A 23546-nucleotide genomic window follows, 5' to 3' on the forward strand; every position below is an offset into this window, starting at 1 on the left:
GCGTACCTGACCCACTCGAGAGTGGGTCAAGCCAAGTGCCCCCAATTCAGAGGTGCCCTGAACCTCCTACGCTGCGGAGGTCTCAGCGAATACGCAGAGTGCCCACCTATCTAAGTGAATATGACTGTACATAGTGTTTTTGCTTAGGGGGGAGGGATTTGTTGTGTATTGAAGTGTATATGTGACTGCTTTGTGAACTGTGCCATTGAGAGTCAATGTTAAGCTTCGCCCTGGGCTAGGATCCTAATGTAACCAATAGGAGCCCTAGCCCAGAATATGTTTGCCAATCACCGTGCAGAGCGGGATCGCTTGTGATTGGTCCTTATTGCTTCAACCTCATAGGTTGCTTATTGTACAGTGGGTGTGGCTACATTAGCCGGGAATGTTTAAATACAGAGCAGCCAGTATATGTCTTGGGTTCTGATGATGGGTTCTGGCTGGCGATTGTTGTACCGTAACGGAGAAGTAACTGAGCTGAAGAATAAACCGCATTCTTGCTGAAATCACTCTCCGACTCGTTGTTAAGCGCACGACTTAACAGGTTTGATCATAGAACTGTACATACAGCCATCATATCTACATTTATCCCCATTCCAAAAATATGATCCACCATGTGGCCTGCTTGATGCATGGGAGTTGATACAAATTGGGAGAGTCTCAGGGCCTCCGTGGATGACACTAGGTCCCTTGCCTGAGAGGATGCTGCATTGTCAGCATGGACGTTGAAGTCTCCCAGGACTAATAACCTGGGGTACTCCAATGCCCAGCCTGTTACACCATCCAACAGGTCAGGCTGAAAGCACACACAAATTTATGTGCGGAATCCAGCGTGGTCCGTTTCTACTCGAATATAGTCATCTTGAATTTAGTTTTGGGTGGTTCAAACAATTTCAAGCAGGAGCTCTCACTTAGAGTTCCTTACCAGCCGCCATCTTGTACACATGTATCTAATCATCTTCAGACTGTTGAATTATTAGTGTTAGCTTACCTAAGTAATCTGACATCAAATACTGTTTCTACATCCTGGAGAACAGACGGTATATACTTCAAGGCAGCCACCTGAATGAGGGAAAAATTACCATTATTTGTTTCTTTCATATATCCCTGCAATCTAAATTCAACTATCTTATGGAACTTGTAGCCCAATCATACACATGTTTGTTCAGAATCAGGTCTACATATCTGATGGAACTGTGAAGTCAGAACACATAAGGTACTATATGCATCACCACAGAATAAACTTGAAACAAACCAGATGAATTTGCTTCCACTCAATTATGCTTTAAAAGGACAAAGTCGCATGACAGGCAAATCATCTAAACACATTATCCATGCACAAAGATGTTGCATATTTATGAGGTAAGCATTACACAGACAGACAGATATGTGTGTGTGTGTGTGTGTGTGTGCCTGTGCCATTGTCAAAACAGCATTAATATTTAGCAGATTCTATCACAAGTAGTTTATGAAAGTGAAAGATACAAGATGACAATTATGGCAAGCTCATTCAGAAAGGGGACTTTTGGTAATATGACCAAGGTAACAGGAAGTGAGCCTTTGTTTTCTGATTTGAGACCCGAGACTAAATACCTGGAACAAAACAAATGACAAAGCCCTGTTCAATATTTATTCAAATATTCGCTAACAAAGTGACTACAGAGAAGCAATACAAGTAGTGTGCTACTTATGACTTCCACAATCTGCCACACACTAAAAGATTATCTGACGCATCCCAAGGAGTGACACACAGCTATGTTTTTCAAGCAAGCAGCACTGTGTATTGAATATATTGCTTTAGAAAGTTAACCAAGGGAGGCGCGCTTTCAGCGAGCTGATGGCGGCTGTGTCTCCTGGGATTTCCCAGGGAGGTGGCTCGCAAACCAGCAGTTAGAGGGGGTGTGAATGTCCACGCCCCCAGGGGATACTTGCGAAGGGTCTCCAGTCATGGAGCGCTGAGAGTCGTCTCTTTCCCAGCATGCTGTCAGGAAATTGAGCCGTTCCTTTGCTCCAACGGTCTCTCTGCTGTGTTCTGGCAAGGACTAAGCTACGCACACCCCAAATCAAGCGAGTGGAGATTGAGCGGCAAATAAGCATATCTGTCAGTGAGATCTACTTGATCTACATATGAAGAGTGAGTAAAGTTAAAACGAAACAACAAAGCGAAAGCCCCCCGGGGAAAAGCGAGGGGGGAGAGGGGACTCTCCTCCGTTAAGAACTGTTTATAAGTGTTACGGAGCTAGAAGAAAGGGGGGGCATGTTTAAAAGCGGCAGTGGGCTGTACGGAGAAATTCCAGGAGGCAGTTAAGCGCTGAAGAAAGTTTTTAGGACTTTGGCAAATTTTATAAAAGTAAAAATCCTTAAAAATGGCAACGGACAACGTAGTAAGAGCAACAAGCGATATCCAAGCTTTCTTCAGAAAGTGGAAGAGCTGCTGGTTAACCATGTGACTCTTGCAAACTGTGTCTTAACCCTTTGTCCCCTGTTGGTATAAACAAGGTACTATGCAAGAACTGCGCTACATGTCAGCTGTTGCTTTTAAAAGGACCCTGTGAATACTGGAGAAGCGTCTAACCAATGATCATAGGGAGAGTCAAATGGGCATTTGCAATTCGAAGGGCCTGTATGCAGACCATAAGCGAGGTTTAAAGCGAAGGAGTATCCTCTATGGTTATATCCTGATTAAGTCTGCTGGGCAATAAGGTGATGAGACTCTCTTCAAGCCAGGCAGTGAAAAGCAAATTGGAACAACCCCTATGATTGAAGGCAAGAATTTAAGCAGAACAGTCCTGGAAAAAGGACAAGGGACTTTGTTTTGAGATGGCCAGTTCCTGATACAGCAAGATGGTGCCACAAGGAAGAAGAAAGAGGAAAACAGCAATGGAAGAGAAAATGAGATTGTGTTATATCTACTGAGGGAGACTTATTGTTAATTTGCTTTTAATGGTGGAGGGAAAAATAATGGTTAAATGAGATGCCATTGTTCTCTATAATTTGTGTCTAAGTTAAATACCGATTCTCCTGGACTACTCTTCATATAGTCAGATTTGATGGGATGTTTTTACAAGCTATGATGATGATTGATCACTCTCAATGTTAATTTATTTATTTACTAGATTTATACCCCGCCCTCCCCAACGGGCTCAGGACAGCTAACAGAGGCAAATGCCATAACAAACAGTTAAAACAATGTAAAAAATTATTAAACAATATAAAACAATCACTAAGTAAAGTGCGGTGCTCTTAATATTAAATTTTCTTAATCCAAGATGAGTTCCATTTGTCAACCTAGCCTGACAACATACATTCTTCAGTTAACTAGGCCTCTGCCCAGGGCGGGCTCACCTCCAGATCTAATCCACCATGGAAGATGGCAACTCCGTGGTGGTACAGTGACGGCGGCGGCTCCTATGCAAAGGCCTGGCGGAAGAGGCCCTGCGGAACTGCACAGGCCCCGCAAGGCCCAAACCTGCTCTGGGAGCTCATTCCACCAGATAAGAGCCACCGCCGAAAAAGCCCTGGCCCTGGTTGCAACCAGCTTGATGTCCTTGGGGCCGGGAACCACCAATAGGTGCTGCAACCCCGACCGTAGAGCTCTTGGGGAAACATATGGAGAAAGGCGGTCCCTTAGGTACGCTGGACCCTGGCCATCAAGGGCTTTATAGGTAAGAATCAGCACTTTGAAGCGAATCCGGTATGCTATAGGCAGCCAGTGCAGTGCCTTCAGCGCAGGCTGGACGTGGTCCCGTCTAGTGAGACCCATAACAGCCTGGCTGCCGCATTCTGCACCAGCTGCAGCTTCCGGATTTGCGACAGTAGTCCAATCTTGAGGTGACCATCACATGGATCACCATGGCCAAGTCATCGCGGTCAAGGAAAGGAACCAACAGCCGCGACAGCCGAAGATGGTAAAAGGCTGACTTGGCAGTGGCTGCCACCTAGGCCTCCATCGATAAGGTGGAGTCCAGGAGCACTCCCAAACTCCTAACCCTCGACACCGGCACGAGTGGCACCCCATCGAAGGCCGGGAGAGGGAGCCCCAACCCTGAACCAACCCGACTTAGGCTCAGGACCTCCGTCTTCGCCGGGTTTAACTTCAGCCGACTCAGTCTGAGCCAACCAGCCACAGCTTGTAGTGCCCGATGGAGGTCATCTGGGTCGGAGTTCGACTGGCCGCCCAGCATCAGATAGAGCTGGGTGTCATCCGCATATTGATGACACCCAAGCCCAAACCTCCAGGCAATCTTGGCAAGGGGGCGCATATAGATGTTAAATAACATCGGGGACAGCACCACCCCCGAGGCACCCCACACTCAAGAGGATGCCTCTGAGACTGCTGTTCCCCTATCGCCACCCTTTGTCCCTGACCTTGCAGGAACAAGGCAAACCATTGAAGGACGAGTCCCTGAATCCCCATGTCGGCAAGGCAGCTGATGGTCGACCGTATCAAAAGCAGCCGACAGATCTAACAACAGCAGTGCCGCCACACCGCCTCAATCCAGATACCTGCAGAGGTCGTCAGTCAGGGCGACCAAAGCCGTCTCCGTCCTATGACCTGGGCGAAAACCATTCTGGAAGGGATCTAGGACTGAAGCATCCTCCAGAAAGCCCTGTAGCTGTGATGCCACCACACTCTCTATACGTTTGCCCAAATAGAGCAAATTGGACACTGGCCGATAGTTGGCCAATTCAGTCGGGTCCAAAGATGGCTTTTTCAAGAGAGGGCGGACCATCGCCTCCTTGAGTGCTCCGGGGAACCGTCCTTCCAAAAGGGACTTGTTGATAATCTCCGACAGGGCATCTTGAAACCCCTCATGGCCCGCTGTAATGAGCCAGGAGGGGCACTGATCAAGGACGCATGTGGTTGGGCGCACAGAAATGAGCAATCTGTCAACTTCGTCCAGACTGAGTGGGCTAAAACATTCTAAACCCGGAACTGAAGGTGTGCAAGGGGCCTCAAGTTCGCTCACTGTCTCAATTGTGGCAGGGAGGTCGCAGCGGAGCGCCAAGACTTTATCTGCAAAATAGCTCGCAAAAGCCTCACAGCCGATGTCCAATTCCCTATCGTTTCGCCTGCCCTGGGGCAGGTCTGTCAGAGGCCGAATTGTACTAAATAACTGGGCCAGGCATGAGCTAGCAGATGCAATGGAGGCCGCATAGAAATCTTTCTTCGCAGCCTTCACTGCCATCTCATAGGTTCTCATAAGCGTCCTATAGGATGTTCTTGATACTTCGTCGTGAGCACACCGCCACCGTCTCTCTAGTCATCTCAGCTCTCGTTTCAGCTGCCGCAATTCCTGGGTATACCAGGGTGCGCGCCTAGAGCGAGTGTGGAGAGGACGCCTGGGAGCGATGTCGTCGATGGCGGTGGAGAGCCGAACATGCCAGTCTTCCACTAGCTCATCCAAAGAGCCGCCAGGGGGCCTTGGATCCCGCATCGCCATCTGGAGCCACAACGGGTCCACTTGACTCCGCGGGCAAGCATAAATCTGCTCACCGCCCTCATAGTGTCGGGTGGTACATTCAGACGGGCCTTCAAGGTCAGGTGGTCTGACCATGGCACTGCCTCAGCAGTGATCCAGTCCACCCTCACCCCTGTCGCAAAGATCAAATTGAGCATGTGACCAGCCTGATGCATGGGGGCCAATACAAATTGCGAGAGCCCCAGTGCCGCCATGGACGACACTAGATCCGTAGCCCGGCTGGAGGTCGTGTCCTCAGCATGGGACGTTGAAATCACCCAAGACAATCAGTCTAGGGTGGTCCAACGTCTAGCCTGATACGGCCTCCAGCAGGGACGGCAGGCTATTGGCCGGTGCATTAGGCGGTCGGTACACCAGCCAAATCGCCAAACTCTCCTCAGCCTTCAGCATCACGCCGACACACTCCAAGCCCGCGATCTCAGCACTAGGGAGCGCCCCGAAGGAGTAAACCTCCCGAATGAAAAGCGCCACTCCTCCCCCCTGCCCCCTAGTCCGCGATTGGTAAAGAACTGAGTAACCCAGCAGGGTCATTTGGGCGAGAGCCACCGTCTCACCCTCCATCGCCCAGGTCTCAGTCACGCACGCCAGGTCCGCCTGTTGTTCAATCACAAAATCCCAAAGGATTGAGGTTTTGTTGTTAATGGACCTGGTGTTGCACAGTACCAATGATGGACGGGGGGTTTGAATCCTGGCCCCACTGCCAGCTACCCTTGGGATGGGTCATACGCTGGAAGGACGCCGAGCCATTTTATATCTCTGCGGCCTTCCCTTCCTATACTGCCTAGACCCACCGCTAAACTTCCCCCTCCCCAAGAGCACTGGAATCTGCTTTTCGGACATCTTTAGATCACATTGGCCGTCTCCATTACACTTCAGACAGCCCGTACCAAAGACAACAGGAGGATTCTATTACTCCCGAGCTGCTAGTAAAATACAGATGCTGTTATCCACTAACAATTTATCAAAACAATTCAGCTACTAAGAACAGCTAAAACAACTGCAGCAAGCACCGTAACTCATACAACAACTAGCCTGATACTGCTGGAGGCCGTATCAGGCTAGACGTTGGACCACCCTAGACTGATTGTCTTGGGTGATTTCAACGTCCCATGCTGAGGACACGACCTCCAGCCGGGCTACGGATCTAGTGTCGTCCATGGCAGCACAACCACAACAACATTCACCCACTAGCAGTCAAATCCACAACCAAACTCACTCATTCTTCTGCCTACACTCACTATTGCCAGGTTGTATGAAATCCAATTCAGTCAGCCTGAGAAAAGTTCCGCCGCTCACCACTAGAGGGGCCCGATAGTCTTCGGCTCCTCCTTGATCTTCAATCGTGCTGCACAATCCCTGCAGATTCTGGCTTGCATAGGTGAACTCAGGCAAGGTCTCTGGGCCAGATAGTTGTAAAATCCGCCGAGGCTAACGCTTTAGCCATCCCGACAAGCCCCGGCTCCCAGATGGCACCCAGGCGTCGTCATCAGCAGCAAATTCCTCGGGCCACCGCCTGGGCCCAGATGGACCCCAAAAAGGGTGGCGGCGGCCCGCTTTGTGTCGCACAGGGACCATCGGGCACGGGCCGTCGGTTCGCCAGCCCCCCTCCAGCCCCCCCCCCCCGGATCTCCACCAGCCAACCAGCACCGGGCCGCACAAGCTCTTTATTATTGTTAAGCAAATTTTTCACAAGCTGTATGTGACCTCCAACCCTTAGGTTTTTAGTGGATTTTCTTTTCTTTCTCCTACAGTGTGTAGATTCACTCCCTAATTTCATTGTACTTTTTAGTAAATGCAAATAAAAAATCCCCTACGGGGGCCATAAAAAAAATAGAAAGTTAACCAAAATGTTGGAACAAAAAGAAAGTAAAAAAACCCTATGCACGTAGTGCAATTGTACAAAATATCATACATAGTTTAATAATACATTCATAAGTGCTAAAATATCATTTAAAAACAACAAACCTATAGTTCAGCATATAGGTACCTAATCCCAATATCTATATATCTATGTCATGCCCACTATGCCACCCGACCCAGTGGACCCTGATTCCGGGGACTCTGCACCTTCAACATCCAGGAACGAGATTCCTGCACCCCTGGAAGTAAAAAACCTAAGTCTTGCAGAGGATGAACACCGGCTACCAGAAGGGTTCACACCTGGAGCTGCTCCTGCAGAGCTGAGCACAAGTTCCACGCCCCCTGATTCCCCCCCACCTGTAGCTCGTTTATGAGACCAAAGGAGACGGGACTTGACAACCCGGTGTAAGGAAGCACGGCATGCGTGGGAGGCGTCCTCTGAGTCCTGAGTATTGACTGGAGCCAGGACTCTGTAATCAGCCGGTAATTAGTGACAAGGGGAATGGGCTTTTAAGGCAGCTCTCTTCACTATCCAATTCGTGCTGGCAACTGATTGCATGATTGAATCGCTGTACCTCGGACCTTGCATCTTGTTTCCTGACTTTCTGCTTGACTCCCTCGGCTTTTTTACTCCAGACTGCGTGACATCGTTCTTCTGGCTCCCTGACCTTGGAATGTATAATCTGACTCTGAACAATGGCGTTTGGCTTTACAACTCTGACTGCCAATCTCCGGTAAACCTTAGACTGTGCAAGTGACCTGCTATTTTGGATTGCACTTTTGTTTCTCTGCCTATCTGGTGCTCTGACCTCAGCCTGTGTTTTTGGATACTCCGTGCCTTGGCTAGCCCGCCCTGCCAGGGCAATCGTGACAATCTAATTCCCAACATGCCCCCTCAGTGCAGATATCTAAATCCACACATCGGGGGCACTTGGGGGGCAGGGAGATTTTCCTGCATATTTGGGGCAATACCCAGATGTGCAGAAAAATCTGAAAACTTGGGAAAAACTCCTTTAAAGTTGAGGGAATTAGCAAAGGAGACAGAGCCTTGCAAGAGGGGTGCAACAGCGAGATCTCCACCAGCTTTTATAGGGATTTTTTCCCTTAGAGAAACTGTCAGAAATAAACCAGGCAGTGGCTTAACCAAGAAAGTTTCCTTTTATTGAAAGAGGAAAATACCAATAAACTGCACACATACACTCTGGGTGTGAGGTATGATACTGCATGGGGGCAGAGTATGTCTAGTTATAGGGCAAATTGCTCCCTGAGGGTAAATTGACATGACTACCACCTAAAACAAATATATGATGGGATTAGCTGGAAGTAAAGCAATGTGTTGGGACACGCTGAAGGGGAAGCTGCTGGAGATGGTGGAAAGCTGTTAACTTTTGTAACTATGATTTTAAAAAGTCAGCAAAGACCAGGCCAGGTGGGTAAAAGCTTAGTTTAAGGTGAAAACAATGTCTTTTAGTAGAGACCACTATTGCCATTGTGCATTGACTTCAGGTGGGGAGAGGGCTGTTAGCAGTCACCCGCCTTGACATTACACCTTCCAGAATCACTGCCCAGACATATCTTTGGCCTATGTTTGCTGGCATCCATTTTATATGAACCATATCCTTTTATTTTCAGACCAAGCAATGTGCAGATCATGTGATTTTGGGGTGCTTATTAGAGTGAGGGGTGCTTGGACTTTCTCTCTCTGCCTGCCAAGTTATAACAGCAGGAGGAGGGGTCTGGGGTTAATATATTTTTGTAAATGTGCATTTCTCTTTATATTGAGATTAGGCACTTATGGATTATTCATATTCAATATTCTTTTTATCACTCTTCTCTACAGCCTTCCTCTTCCTGGTCCAATATTCACTTATTGGTTATCTTATTGCAATATGCATTTAAGTTATGTGTACCTCAATATTGTTTGACCTCTGAAGAAGGCCCCAATAGGGCAAAAATGCATCAGGTCATGTGTATTGGCCCTTGTGTTTAGGCTTTTTACAGGGCTTTCATTGGGCCCTTATGTATGTTTTTAATTGTCTTTCCAATAAATATTTGTATTTTGTATATTATAAGTTTTAACTAGGTTTTTAATATTGGCCCTAATAGACTTTCTTCTCACCCTTTTGGTTCTTGACTTATACGCTGAACCATAGAACTGTTGTCTATAAATTGTATTTTAGCACTTCTGAATGTATTGAACTATATACAATATTTTGTACATTTGCACTATGTCCATAGATACTTTTTATTTTATTTTCCTTTGTTCCAATCTTTTTGGTTACCTTTCTCATGCAGGGTTGTTTTTCTCCCCTTTTTTGGTTGTACTCATATATTACTTTAGTACAAAGGTGATGTTACCATCCACTTATAATTCCTAGTACATATTCACTATGAATAAGTAATTCTAATGGACACATCACAAGCTGAATTTCTCTTACCTCCACCCGTTTTTCAGTTTTCTTTTAAATCTATTGGGCCAACCTTTGTATTCCATACAGCTAACAGATTTAACATTAAAAACTACTTGAGTGTTATTGCTTTACAATAGGGATGTGCATTCAGTTCGTCCCCTTTCGGGCTGCTGCAGGCTGATTCAGATGCTCTGATCTGAATCGGCTTGTTGCCGAATTGCTGCCGAATTTTGGCGGCAATTCAGCCCCATTATATCCTATGGGCCATTGAAGTCAATGGCAAAAACATAGGGTATATTCTGGGGGCTGGAGGGGAGGGGGTTTGAGGGAGAGGCTCAAAACTCACAGGGTAACTTTTTCCCCCACCATAGAGAACAATGGAAGGGATAGGGGCAACCTGTTTGAGGGCCCGTAGAATTGGACCCCCTGGTCCAATGCTCTTGAAACATGGTTGGTATCTTGGGGAGAGGCTCCAGCAGCTACCCTGCGAATTTGGAGTCTCTCCCTCAAGCCCCCTCCCCTCCACCCCCCAGAATATACCCTATGTTTTCACCATTGACTTCAATGGCCCATAGGATATAATGGGGCTGAAATTGACATTCGGCTGGCCAAAAGACTCTCCAAACGGTACTGACGAAACTGACATGCGGGAGTCTTACTTCCAGCCGAAATTGATTCTGCCCAATTTGGCCGAATTCAAATGGGCCGAATTTATTTATTTATTGCACACCCCTACTTTACAAGTGCCATACTTAAGTAAAATCAATGCCATCATGAGGGGGATTTATTTATATCACATAACATTTTCCCTGTCTTTCTTAAATGAAGGCACATGTCTTTCCCATAGACAACCTCCTCTACCTCCATTTTAATCTCACATAAACCGCATGAGGCAGGACTGTATTTGATAAAGATACTAGTGGTCCTAAATTATGGTTTCAAATTTTGGGTTTTTTTGTATTTTATGTATTTTTATTTATATTGTAAACCAACAAACTGTAAGAAAGAAAAGTGGCTAATAAATGTTATGAGTAAATATAATAAATAAATAGGATAAGCTGGAAATTAGTGACTGGTCTATGGTCACCCACTGAGCTTCATGGCTGAGACAATCTGATTTTTGATCTCTCCAGTTTAACTCTGGTACTCTAGCTGCTTCATCACAATAATGGTTATTAGCTGTAAAAGGTAAAATTATATTCATCTGTTTTAGTCACATCATTGTTTTTCAGTGTGTTGCTGAAGGACTACAGTTTACTAGAAAACCTTTTTTCCCCACAATCACCCAAGAGGGTTGAAGCACAGCCTGGAGTCTCTAAGCATTTGAGGTGCCAAGTAAGCTTAGCCAGGATGATCTGAAGTCCTAGTCTATTTCTGGAATAAGAAAACATCTTGGACGCTCAATATGATTGCTCCCAGGCATAATCTGCCTGCTCACAGAATCTATTTGGCTGTTGGAGTACAAGGAGTTGAGGGTGAAGAAAAAAGAAGGGTGATGTTTAAAACACAAGTGGATGCATATCCAACTGAAACTGGATTACAACATATTATCATGTCCTATTCACTGGCAGTGATGATGGTGATGAAGTTTACTTCTCCACCACCACTACATCTGGAGATAGCCAGCCAGCTGAGCTGCTTCACAGTTTATAACCCCCCCCCAACATTTTTTTGGGAACAATAACCTGCCCCCCGCCTCACTCCCCACTATTTCAGGGGATTTTAGTAACTTGCTCTGATAAATTCACAATGCCCTTCGCACATAAAATTGCTCACATTCATGCTGATTTAGACTCCATGGTTATGATAGCTCTCATCAAGCTTACAGAGCACAGTCTGGTCACATTTTGCTGTATGGTCTGAGGATGCTACTGTCCGGGCTTGGTTACAGAGATCGTATCACCCCAGTTACCCATCTTTTTCTCTGCACAATTCAAAGTACTTTTAAAGCTCTAAACAGCTTGTGGCCAGGTTACCTCAAGGACCATCTCCTGCTATTCTATCCAGCCTGCCAGCTAGTATTTGCCTCTCAAGCCCTGTTTTCTACACACACCTCCTTCAGAAGAGAGGTGGGTAGTGACTAGAGACGGGGCATTTTCTGTGGTGGCATCTCACCTTTGGAATGCCCTCTCCCTTGAGGCTTGCCTGGCACCTATTTTAGTTTATTTTAGGTGCCAGACTGAAAAACATATCTTTTTACTCAGGCTTTTAATTAGGGATTTCATCTTATCAGCTTTTTAATTGATAGTTTTTATGCTGCTCAATTTGCCAGCAAATTTGGAAAATGCAACAGTGGCCACAGGATTGGAAAAGGTCAGTATACATTCCAATCCCAAAAAAGGGCAATGCCAAAGAATGTTCAAACTATCGCACAATTGCACTCATATCACACGCTAGCAAGGTCATGCTCAAGATCCTACAAGCTAGGCTTCAACAGTACGTGGATAGAGAACTACCAGAAGTACAAGCTGGGTTTCGAAGAGGTAGAGGAACGAGAGATCATATTGCCAACATTCGCTGGATTATGGAAAAAGCAAGAGAGTACCAGAAAAATATCTACTTCTGCTTCATTGACTATGCTAAAGCCTTTGACTGTGTGGATCACAACAAACTATGGCAGGTCCTTAAAGAGATGGGAGTACCAGACCACCTCACATGTCTCTTGAGAAACCTGTATAAGGGCCAAGAAGCGACAGTTAGAACCGGATACGGAACAACTGATTGGTTCAGCATAGGAAAAGGAGTACGACAAGGATGTATATTGTCACCTTGCTTATTTAATATATATGCAGAGTACATCATGCGAAATGCTGGCCTGGATGAATCACAAGCGGGAATTAAGATTGCTGGGGAAAAGATCAACAACCTCAGATATGCAGACGATACCACTCTAATGGCAGAAAGTGAAGAGGACCTAAAGAGCCTCTTGCTCAGAGTAAAAGAGGAGAGCGCAAAAGTGGGCTTGAAGCTCAACATCAAAAAAACTAAGATCATGGCATCCGGCCCCATCACTCCTTGGCAAATAGAAGGGGAAGCTGTGGAAGTAGTGACAGACTTCACGTTCCTGGGATCCCAGATCACCGCAGACTGTGACTGCAGCCATGAAATTAAAAGACGCCTGCTCCTTGGGAGGAAAGCGATGGCGAACCTAAACAGCATGATAAAAAGTAGAGACATCACCCTGCCAACAAAAGTCCGCATGGTCAAAGCAATGGTATTCCCAGTAGTCATGTATGGCTGCGAGAGTTGGACTATAAGGAAGGCCGAGCGCCGAAGAATAGATTCTTTTGAACTATGGTGCTGGAGAAGACTCTTGAGAGTCCCTTGGACTGCAAGAAGAACAAATCAGTCAATCCTCAAAGAAATCAACCCTGACTGTTCCCTGGAAGGCCAGATAATGAAACTGAAGCTCAAATACTTTGGCCACCAAATGAGAAGGGAGCACTCACTGGAGAAGACCCTGATGCTGGGAAAGATTGAAGGTCAAAGAAGACGGGGACGGCAAAGGATGAGATGGTTAGACAGTGTCAGTTTTTAACTGTAAGCTGCCTTGAGCAGGACTCTGAAGACACAGCACAGAAATATGCTAAGTAAATAAATAAATGTCATCAAGTTCCTTGGAGAGGTATGTCTGATCACTTCCTTGTCCTTGTGCAATGTAGGAGTTGACAGTCACATGAAATCTGACAGACCCAGTCTGTATAGCCTGCAGTTTTCTTCCATGACACTGCAGGAGGGAGATGTGAACTCCCCATTTATACTGTTGAAACAAAAATCAATTAATTTTAAAAATGTCTCCTTCCGCCTCCACTGACACTCAGGTTGATGTATTTGTTAAGTATGTTCATAAGGACAATTTGTTTTCCAGACCAAGGTAATACAGTTATTTCAAGATTGGAAAGAAACTAAAGGGGGTCTTATCAGTATCTTATCAGATTCCTTTAAGGACAGCATGACAACCAGACGTTAGGTACAGTTTTTAGATAACTAGAAGAAAAAACTTCTGCTCCCTCACTAACCAAACCAAATGATTCAGTGAAGATTAAAATGTTGTAGTTTCTCTGAGTTTAACTTAGTTTTATCATCAAAGTGATCAGCTGATCTCATTTACACTCAGTTCATGTACACACTGAGGTGGCATTTCCATTTTAATGCTGATCGTCTCCAACATATCTCATACCTTATCTTTTCTTGCTGAAGAAATGTGACTTAAAAGTGGTGTTTCCTTTTCTTATGGTTTCAACGTATCCCACTGTGTTCTTAAAATATTTATTTGCTGATCATAATATGCTGTTTTCAAGCATGCATAGGACGGTTTTTCTAGACAGCTATACCTTTAAAACCATCTCTGCATGAGCTGTCACTTGTTGTTCAAAACTATAAAGCCAAGTGAAATCAGGAGCCTCAATAAAACATATTTGCTTTGCAATCATACCACAAAGCAAAAACTACTTCTATTCTTACTTGTGTGGGAGATAAAAAGTATAATTATACATAAAGATTTTTTAATATGTTGACCTTTCACTATTGCCAACAAAAATACTCTCTGGCTTCCAGGCCCCTTAAAATCCAGTGCAGAAATTTCTTTTTTAAAAAAAGAAATACACCAAATTTAAACCTTATTCATTTTCAGGTTGCTATTCCAAATTATCACCTGCAGATCTTTAGCACTGAAGATGGAGATGGGATTCGAGCTGTAATTGATTATTCTTGTCCCAATTCTCAGCTATGCATCTTTGCAGACTGATTGATTGTTCAGATCTCAGCAGTGAGACTGCATTAGTTACAAGACTTCACAATACCATGAGAAGCCTAAGAAATCCACACAGCATCAAAACATCTGAGTAAGGCCCTTTCTGCACTCACAATGTATTGCAGAGTATCCACGCAGTCAAGCCTTTAAACTTGATTTTGATGTTTTTTGCCTGCCATCTATACCAGTCTTACACCATCTGGTGTATTTATTCTGCAGCCACAATTTAAAAAATTAGGGTGGAAAGTCACTTATGATGTGGGGGGGGGGATCCAATTTTTTAAAAAATATATATGAAATCACCCCATTGCAGTTGTGCAGTAGTTAGCCCAATGAGCCCACTGGGGAGGGCGGGATATAAATGTGAAAAACAAATAAATAAAATAAATATAAATTAAAACAGAGTCAACAAACTGAATCCAGGAAAGATGGAGGTTCTGTGGCTGGGTAGGGGGAGACTCATTTGGGTTGCCAGCTTCTGACTCCCAAGGGCAGCGGTTCTCAACCTGTGGGTCGCAACCCCTTTGGGGGTCGAACGACCCTTTCACAGGGGTTGCCTAAGACCATCAGAAAACATAAATTGTCAATGGTCTTATGATAGCAATGAAAATAATTTTATGGTTGGGGGTCACCACAACATGAGGAACTGTATTAAAGGGTCATGGCATTAGGAAGGTTGAGAACCACTGCTCAAGGGTGTGCCACTATCACCGGCACAGACTGTCAGGAGTCTGAGCGTGACTCTGGACTCTTCCCTATCTATGGAAGCCCAGGTTGCGAAGGTTGCCAATCTGGCATTTCTCCAGCTTCGCCAGGTTAGGCAGCTGGCTTCCTACTTGTCTCACCCTGACCTAGCCACGGTAAGCCATGCAATGGTCACCTCCAGGTTGGACTACTGTAATTTGCTCTACATTGGCCTGCCCCTGTGCTTGACCCGGAAGCTTCAACTGGTCCAAAATGCAGCTATGCAAGTCCTCACAGGGACCCCTCGTATAGCACATATTCAACCAGTGCTGCGTGAGCTGCATTGGCTTCCAGTGGAGCACCAGATCAGGTTCAAGTTTCTGTATTTGACCTTTAAGGCCCTTAGCAGTCAGGGACCTACATATCTTTGGGAGTGCCTCTCCCAATATGCCCCTGGAAGGGCATTGCGCTCAGGGAATAAGAATTTGCTAGTGGTCCCCGGCCTGAGAGAGGTCTGGCTGTCCTCGACCAGGGCCAGGGCCTTTTAAAGCCCTGGCCCCTGCCTGGTGGAATGCTCTGCCGAAAGACATCCATGTCCTGTGGGAGCTGTTACCTTTCTACAGGACATGCAAGACAGAGATGTTCCGCTGGGCTTTTGGTTGAGGAAAGCGATGAGACCTCTTCTGGCACTTGCATGCGGTTCTTCATTCCTCTCGGCCCCTACCCCCAGGTAGACTGAGGAGTTAGGTTTTTCCGCCACCTTATGTGTTATTGTATACTAATTTTACTGTGGTTATTTATTGAACTGTTTTAATGTAGTTGGATGTAAATGTTAATATTGTAAGCCGCCCTGAGCCCTGCTTGCAGGGAAGGGCAGCCTATTAAATCCAATGTAATAAATAAATAATAAATAAATAGTGTTCACCAAACAAAGGCTCCCTGCAAGCAGTGGGAGAGGGCAGCACAACTTGTAATGAGCTGCCTGGCTGGGTTGTGCCAAGGTGTTTTCAGCAGGTTTTTTTTCCATTTACTGTAAACAGCTCTTTTTGTGTGTCACCAGGAGACCAATGCCATGCACAGACCTCTGTCAGAGAGGTTGCAGCTGCAACCAAAAAATGCATATTTTCTTAATTGGGATAGGAATGTCAGTGGTGCTAGACCCCCCCCTTTGTACTTTAGACTCATGGATTCTCGACTTCCTTGCCTCTGGGGACCCTCCCCCTCATGGCTTAACATCATCAGCTGTCATTGCTGAGTCTGCTCATAGTCTTGGTTTCCCAACTTTCCACCACCCCCTCTGGCACTAGACCTCCCCCTGTTGGTACTTTAGACCATCAGAGATTGCCTTTTTCTCTTGTGCCTGTTTTAGTGTGTGGGAGAGGGGGGCACAAGAGAATGCGGGCCAGCTAGGGAAACGAAGAAAGAGAAGGGGAGGAATCTTTTAATGTCGCTTCTCCAGCCAGCCTCCCCGAACCAAATGCACAGCGCTATTGACAATATGATTTCAAGCCTTTAAATGTCTGAGGACTATCACAAGTAATACTTATTGAACATCTGGATTGGCAAATCCATGGAAATCACAGGTTTTTCCTGCATAGGTAGAAATAGCTGCTTCTGATGGTGGGCAGGGAGAAGAGATGGATTCAATTCATGGAGATATTTACATTGTGACACTGCCAGGGGAAGCTGAGGAATCCCACTCACAGTTCTGCTGTGGCCTTAAAAATATAAATAGCACACTTGACCAGAGCTGCCACCTGTTTATCCAGCAGTAGGGCTAGGTCCAAAAGCACCCACAAACTATGGACCTGTTCCTTCAAGAGGAGTGCAACTCTATCAGAATGTGCTGAGTGTAATCCACATATTGGTGATGGCCCATCCCAAATCTCTAGATCAGGGGTGTTAAATGTATGTCCCACAGGGTGGATCCAGCCCCTGCAGGGTTCTTATCCACCCTGTGAGCCACTGGCTTTCTGCTGCTTCCTGCTCCTGTTTCCTGCCTTGCAGCTCCTTTTGCCCAGCCTCTCCTATCTCCTGCTTCTCAGAGGAGAGAAAGAAAGCCAAGCCTCCCTTCCCTCGATTGGTTGAGGGCTCCCCTGGGGAGCAAGGGGCAAGGAAAGAGCCACACACAGACAAAGAGAGTGGAGTCCCCTGGCACTTTTAAGACCAACAACATTTTATTCCAGGTATGAGCTTTTGTGTCCCTGCACACTTTTTCAGAGAGAGGGAGGGAGGGAAGGAGCCAGCAGAGAGAGATGGAATCCTGTGGCACTTGGAGAGATCCCCCTTTCCAGTTCTAACAGATGGGGGGGGGAAACATAACAGCACAGCTTGCATTCTTTATTAGTGGAAGGGAGCAAGAGTGTAGTAGCACCTTTGTGGCAGGGCATGTGCTTTCATGAGTCACTGCTCATTTCTTCAGATACAGCTAGAATGTGAATCCATCTGTCCTTATATCTTGGAGAGTGAAGTGATTTCAGATGCTAAATGATAATAGCAGGCATTGGTAACAAGAGAAGAAACCTAGGGCTCAGTTCAGTCCAGAAGGATGCATTGTCTTGAGCTTCATTATCAGTTGCAGTTCCTCTTTCTAATCTCCCTTTGAAATTCCTTTTTAAGACAACTGCTACTCTTAGGTCAGCAACTGAATGTCCCAGAAGATTAAAATGTTCCCCCACTGGTTTTTGAATGTTGCACTTTCTAATAGCAGTAAGAAAGAGTAAGAGTCCAGTAGCACCTTAAAAACTAACAAAATCTGTGGTACGGCATATGCTTTTGTGAGTCACTGCTCACTTTTATTATTTATTTATTTATTTATTATTTTATTATTTTAGATTAGTTATAAGCTAATAAACTAATAATAAAGTGATGTCATAAACCAATTTTTTTTAAAATATATCTTTTAATTCTCTGTTCTGAAATCATCTTTATGAAGTGTATATCTTAGGTACCTCATGTTACATTTTATGGCACGCATGGTCCAGCCTGACAAAATGGCTTTTATGTCAGATCCAGCCATCGTAACAAATGAGTTCAACACCTCTGCTCTAGAAGAACTCAATAGAGTTGCACTCTTGCTGCATAAATGCTTGCAGTTATCTGTTGTTGTTGTTGTTCAGTCGCACAGTCGAGTCCGACTCTTCGCGACCCCATGGACAATCTCCCGCCAGGCTCTCCTGTCTTCCGCCGTCCTCCGAAGTTGGCTCAATTTCATGTTCGTTGCATCGCTGACACTGTCTAACCATCTCATCCTTTGCCGTCCCCGTCTTCTTTGACCTTCAATCTTTCCCAGCATCAGGGTCTTTTCCAGTGAGTGCTCCCTTCTCATTTGGTGGCCAAAGTATTTGAGCTTCAGTTATCTAGCCACCACCTATTCAATCACCTTGCTCAAGAAAGGAACATTTGAGATTGGTCGATACTTATTTGAGACTCCTGGGTCCATGGTAGATTTCTCTAGTAGCTAACACACCACAGCTTCTTTCAAGGCTGGGGCAACCACACTCTCTGACTCAAGAAGGCATTAACTACCTCTTGGACCTAGTCAGCCAGCCCCCTGCCCACAATTTAGTTAGCCAGGAAGGACAATGGTTGTGGGCCTTTAACCTCTAAGGTCCTGTACAAATCCTCAGACTGGATAAACTGAAAAAAAATCTCAAACTGGACAAGTTAGCATCCTGGCACTATCTGACCCTGGAACTGCTAATACAGAGTCCATGCCACTACAAATCTGAGAGATTTTTATCTGTAAAGTGTTGAACAAAACAGTCAGAGCAGGCCACTGAGTACCACCTCTTCCTGCAGGCCAGATCTCAGCAGGCCTCTGACAACCCAGAGCAGAATCACAGGCCTACACAGTGCAGCTGTAAATGTGGCAAAAAGTATTGTTTTCTTTGCCATCACCACCAGGAAGTAGGCTTGTCATTTCCCTTTTTTTTCATCACCCACAACCCCTCAGTAAATCAAGGAGCTATCTGATATAGGGTGCCTGGGAGTGACTGTGTGAATTGTTCAGGTTATTTCCTCATTCCAGAGGTCAACCAAGGCATTCCAGAGGTCAACCAAGGTATTCCAGAGGTCAACCTATCAACAGGAAAATTCCCTAGAGCCATCAGAAAGCCATTTGGATCCATCTGGCTCTGGATCCCTCACCCCATCTGGATCCCCCAATCCTACAGAGTTTTGGTATCCCTGCAAGTCTAAACCCAAGCAAATAATGATCTGTACATGACAACAGAACCAACATCAACTTGTCTACCCTCTGGTCACATTTATCCTACCCAAAAGAAAACAGCAGATCAAGAGAGTGACCTGCACAATGAGTAGGATCAGTTATTACCTGAGATAGGCCCATATTTGTCATGAAGGCCTTGAAATCCTGAGTCACTCACAACAAGACAGCTTCAGCATGAACACTGAAGACCCATAGGGCAACCAGCTAAGGAGTCTTCAACATCACCCCCAAAACCATCTGCCAGCTCAGGCAGGAAGACTGTTAGGCAGCTGTCTTTCAATACAACATTAGGTACAACATTAGGTACAGATCCTCAAAAACAAAAATGTCCTAGAAGGTGCAGCAACAACACCTACAGACAACAGCAATATCACCTGCTAATGTTGTTCCATTAACATTTTAAAAGACCAGGGCTGAGATCATACGTACAAGAAGCTGTGACAGACATGCGATTCCCCTGTGGATTAAAGGGATGCAATCAGACGGACACATCTGTCCAGCATCCCAGAGTCGTCCTTGGGGCATCTCGTTGTGCCGCAGGAGCATCGTAAAAAGCCACCAGGGAAACGTCAGTATCATCTAGAACTGCGGGGCGGGCGGGTGGAAGTCTGATCACGCAAACGCACGTCAGTTCGCCCCCGGGGCAAATAGCCTCGCTTCCCGCCCGCATTTCCTCGCTGGTGTGACCGCAGCCCATGATATCTTCTGAGTAGTTCATGTTATTGAAGGCTGATGGCTGTTAAACCAATGAGCAAACATTTTGCCTCCTTTTAGGAAATCCCATGCTTATATTTTATTTTATTTTTTAAATTAAGTTTCCTTCCAATTAATGGAAGAAACCAAACTCATTATGTCTACTGCTGTACTTCCATATAGTTTCCCCCAAAGACCAAAAAAGCAGAAGGGACAAACCTGTAATAAAATTGTTGTTTTATATTGACTTTTCATGAGATTGTTGATAGATTCAAAGAGTTTCCTCATAGCGTCTTCAAATTCTGCCAGTTCTTTGCCTTCATATAACCTGAAAAAACATATTTGCTTGAGAAAGTGCAGCTCTATTTCTCTTTATCTATGTTGCTATCAGATGCATGGGTACCAGCTTCCAAAGACCCATCTAGCATTAAACATTCATGGACTCAGAATAAAAACATGGACAAAATTTTCTACTGTGAAAAAAACTTTGAAAAATACATTGTCAAAATGTTAGCGCAGAAAGAGCTATTGTAGACCATCTAATCCAACTGTCTGCCTAGAGGTACAGCATTATGTACGTGAGTCACATACAACAGATAGCAACCCAAACTTTTCTGAAAACGTATCCCCTCCTCAGAGCCGCATTTCAGGAAGCAGCAGGCTGCTGGTGAGAGAACAAAATGTTCTGCTCTGCCTCCAACCCATTGACTACTGAGAAAATCACTATATTGTACAGAAATGACAGGTAGAAATATAAAATGTGACTGGGTGACTGAGTCAGTCTGAAGGACTGTGACAGTGTCAATGAGACACTTTTAGGCAAAAGACATTCACTGATATTGGATTGTTTCCTTGTTTTGCTGCTTTGAAGACTATGAATAGGACAGTTTGAAAGCAAGAAATTGCAAGTAGATAAATAGGTAGCACTTGGGTGGGAGGGTAACAGCTTTCCATGCACCTCGGTGTTTAGTCATACTGGCCACATGACCACGGAAATGTCTCCAGACAGCACTGGCTCTTCGGCTTGGAAACAGAGATGAGCACCCCCCCCCCCAGAGTTGGATTTGACTAACGTTTGAGCAAGGGAAACCTTTAGCTTTACCATTAATAGTCAAAGAAGCAGTAAGAGACAACAGAAGGGTAACGGAGCAGGGAAAGGTAGGGGGTGATGGTGGCCTGTGGGAGAGCCTGACAGCTAGTGAAAGCTCTGGTGCACGATGTTGCCAAACTAGGGTTGCCAGCCTAGAGGTGGTAGCTGGATCTCTCCTGGGATGAAAACTGATCTCTAGGCAACAGAGATCAGTTCACCTAGAGAAAATGGCTGCTTTGGAAAGTAGACTCTACAGCATTATATTCCACTGAAATCCCTCCGCTCCCAAACCTCCTGAGGCTCCACCCTCCAAATCCTCAGGTATTTCCCAACCTACACCTGGCAACCCCATGCCCAATACTGTAGTATGAATGGGAATATAAAGATTTTTATATATAGGTTTTTTCTTCTTGATTGTTCATATTCATATTTTTCTTGGTTTATGGATTTCTCTTTTAAGTAATATTTTATTAGAATATAAGAAAGGCCTGTTATATAGAAGGTTTTCCCCTTGTAGGTCTGATATTGCTAGCAGACAAGATAATAGGTACAAAGTTCATGATTCTGTAGTTCTTAAGGGCAAAGCCTTGCAATGTCTGGGTCAGATATGATTTTGGTCTCATATCAGGAAAAAAAACACCTTTGTTTGGGATATGAAGAATCCTTGCCCATTATCATTTAGGTTAGGTTAAGTAAATACTTAGGTTTTATGTAGATTTGACATAGATATATGTTTCTTTACATCTGACAAATCAGAGGCTTATTATTCAAATGACTACTATCTTTGGTAACCAATTATGGTTTTTGAATATTGTTTTCTTGATTATGTCAGTCCATGTATAAAATATAATGTATTTCCTGAATATGCTCAGAGTATGTTCAAGAAGAAGAAGAAGATGAAGAAGAAAAATAAGAAAGTAGTCAATTTTTGATGAGTTATTTGGTCCAATTGTTTTCCTGTTAACTGAAGCATATTTCCTGAATATGCTGAGAAGAAAGTAGTCAATTTTGGATGGACTATTTGGTCCAACTGTTTTCCTGTTAATTGAAATAAAACATAGCTCTTCCTCCTCATTTGACTTCATTTTTGACATGGAATCTAATATGTGCAACAATACAAAGATAAATGAGATAATTTATTTTTAAGAAGACAAAAGTTCACTAAAATCTCACAAGGAACAGAAAGCTAGCAGACAGAAATGAAGTGCATAATCTCTGAGTACTCGCAGGGGCACTGATAGTTTTTCCAAGTTGTTTGACTAGTAGTGCCAATTAACATACAAATGCTACAATTTGGGGGGTGGGAAGCCTCAAGGATTGTATTGTGAGAGACTGTGCCAATAAAAGAAACAGCAGCAGCAAGTAAAACACATATAGAGTAAGAAAGAGGACAAGACAGCACTGAATTAAGCTAAAGAAAACCTCATGTGCACAATACGAAGAACCCTGCATATTTAGGTGAGGTAAAATATGTGGGCCAAAGATATATAGTGAGCTGCTATGCAAGGTGGAAGGAAGTTGTACTGCAAGATGAATAACAATTACTTCAAAATGTGTATATAAATAAAACATACCCAGGTGACACCACTCCCAGAAATTATAGTAATATGCTTAAAACCACCTCAAACCCATAAAGATTTACGCCAAAAATGATAGTAGGGAGAAAAACACCCTTAAAACAAGAGCAAAATTAGTCACCACTATAACATCCTTAAATATTATAAGTGCAGCACCGATAATTTGCAACATTCAAACCATCAGATAGACATGAAAAAGTGACACATAAGAACTGAAAAAGCACCAACATGAAATTCAAGAGCAATCCTAATAAACGTGATCAAGAAATAAAGAAGGACAGGTTCCAGGAAGTTGTGCCAGATATAAAAGACTCAAGGCTGATATAGGACTATAACATAGATATATAAAGGGAGTCAAATCATACAGAATGAACTTTGATAGTTGTTAACCAGTGAGATGAGAGATGTGTGCAGGGAATGGAAAGAAAGCCAAAACTACTACTGTGGCCTTCATGGACAGTTCTGTGGGAATAGAAAAGAGCTCCACAAGAGCTGCAAAACTAATAGTATCAGCTGGGAACAGACAGGCTTATTAAGGACACGTGGCTGGAGGGGAGAGAACAGTTGTTTCCAAAAAGCAAGGATTCTTTGTGTTCACTACCACTCTGAATACAGACACATACTATTGTAGAGGGAGCAGAAGGATGTGGAAAACAAAAATAGGGATGAGATTTGGAGAGAAAGAATGAGGGAGTGGCTCAGTGTGGAGCATCTGCTTGGCATGCAGAAGGTCCCAGGTTAAATCCCTAGCAACCTTAGTTAAAAGG

General features: G+C 44.6%; 1 protein-coding gene across 1 annotated transcript in view; it reads right to left on the bottom strand.

Moving 5' to 3' along the window:
* Nucleotides 1-23546, bottom strand: part of DOCK2 (dedicator of cytokinesis 2) — a 556464-nt gene that overhangs the window by 411244 nt on the left and 121674 nt on the right. Inside the window, exons 23-24 of the mRNA XM_015429463.1 lie at nucleotides 20332-20440; nucleotides 989-1059 (exon numbers count right to left, since the gene is read on the bottom strand). Coding sequence (XP_015284949.1) covers nucleotides 989-1059; nucleotides 20332-20440 — 180 coding nt within the window. The remainder of the gene's footprint in view (nucleotides 1-988; nucleotides 1060-20331; nucleotides 20441-23546) is intronic.

The sequence above is a fragment of the Gekko japonicus genome, unplaced genomic scaffold, assembly GCF_001447785.1.
Source record: "Gekko japonicus isolate JY-2015 unplaced genomic scaffold, Gekko_japonicus_V1.1 scaffold212, whole genome shotgun sequence".
NCBI lineage: Eukaryota > Metazoa > Chordata > Lepidosauria > Squamata > Gekkonidae > Gekko > Gekko japonicus.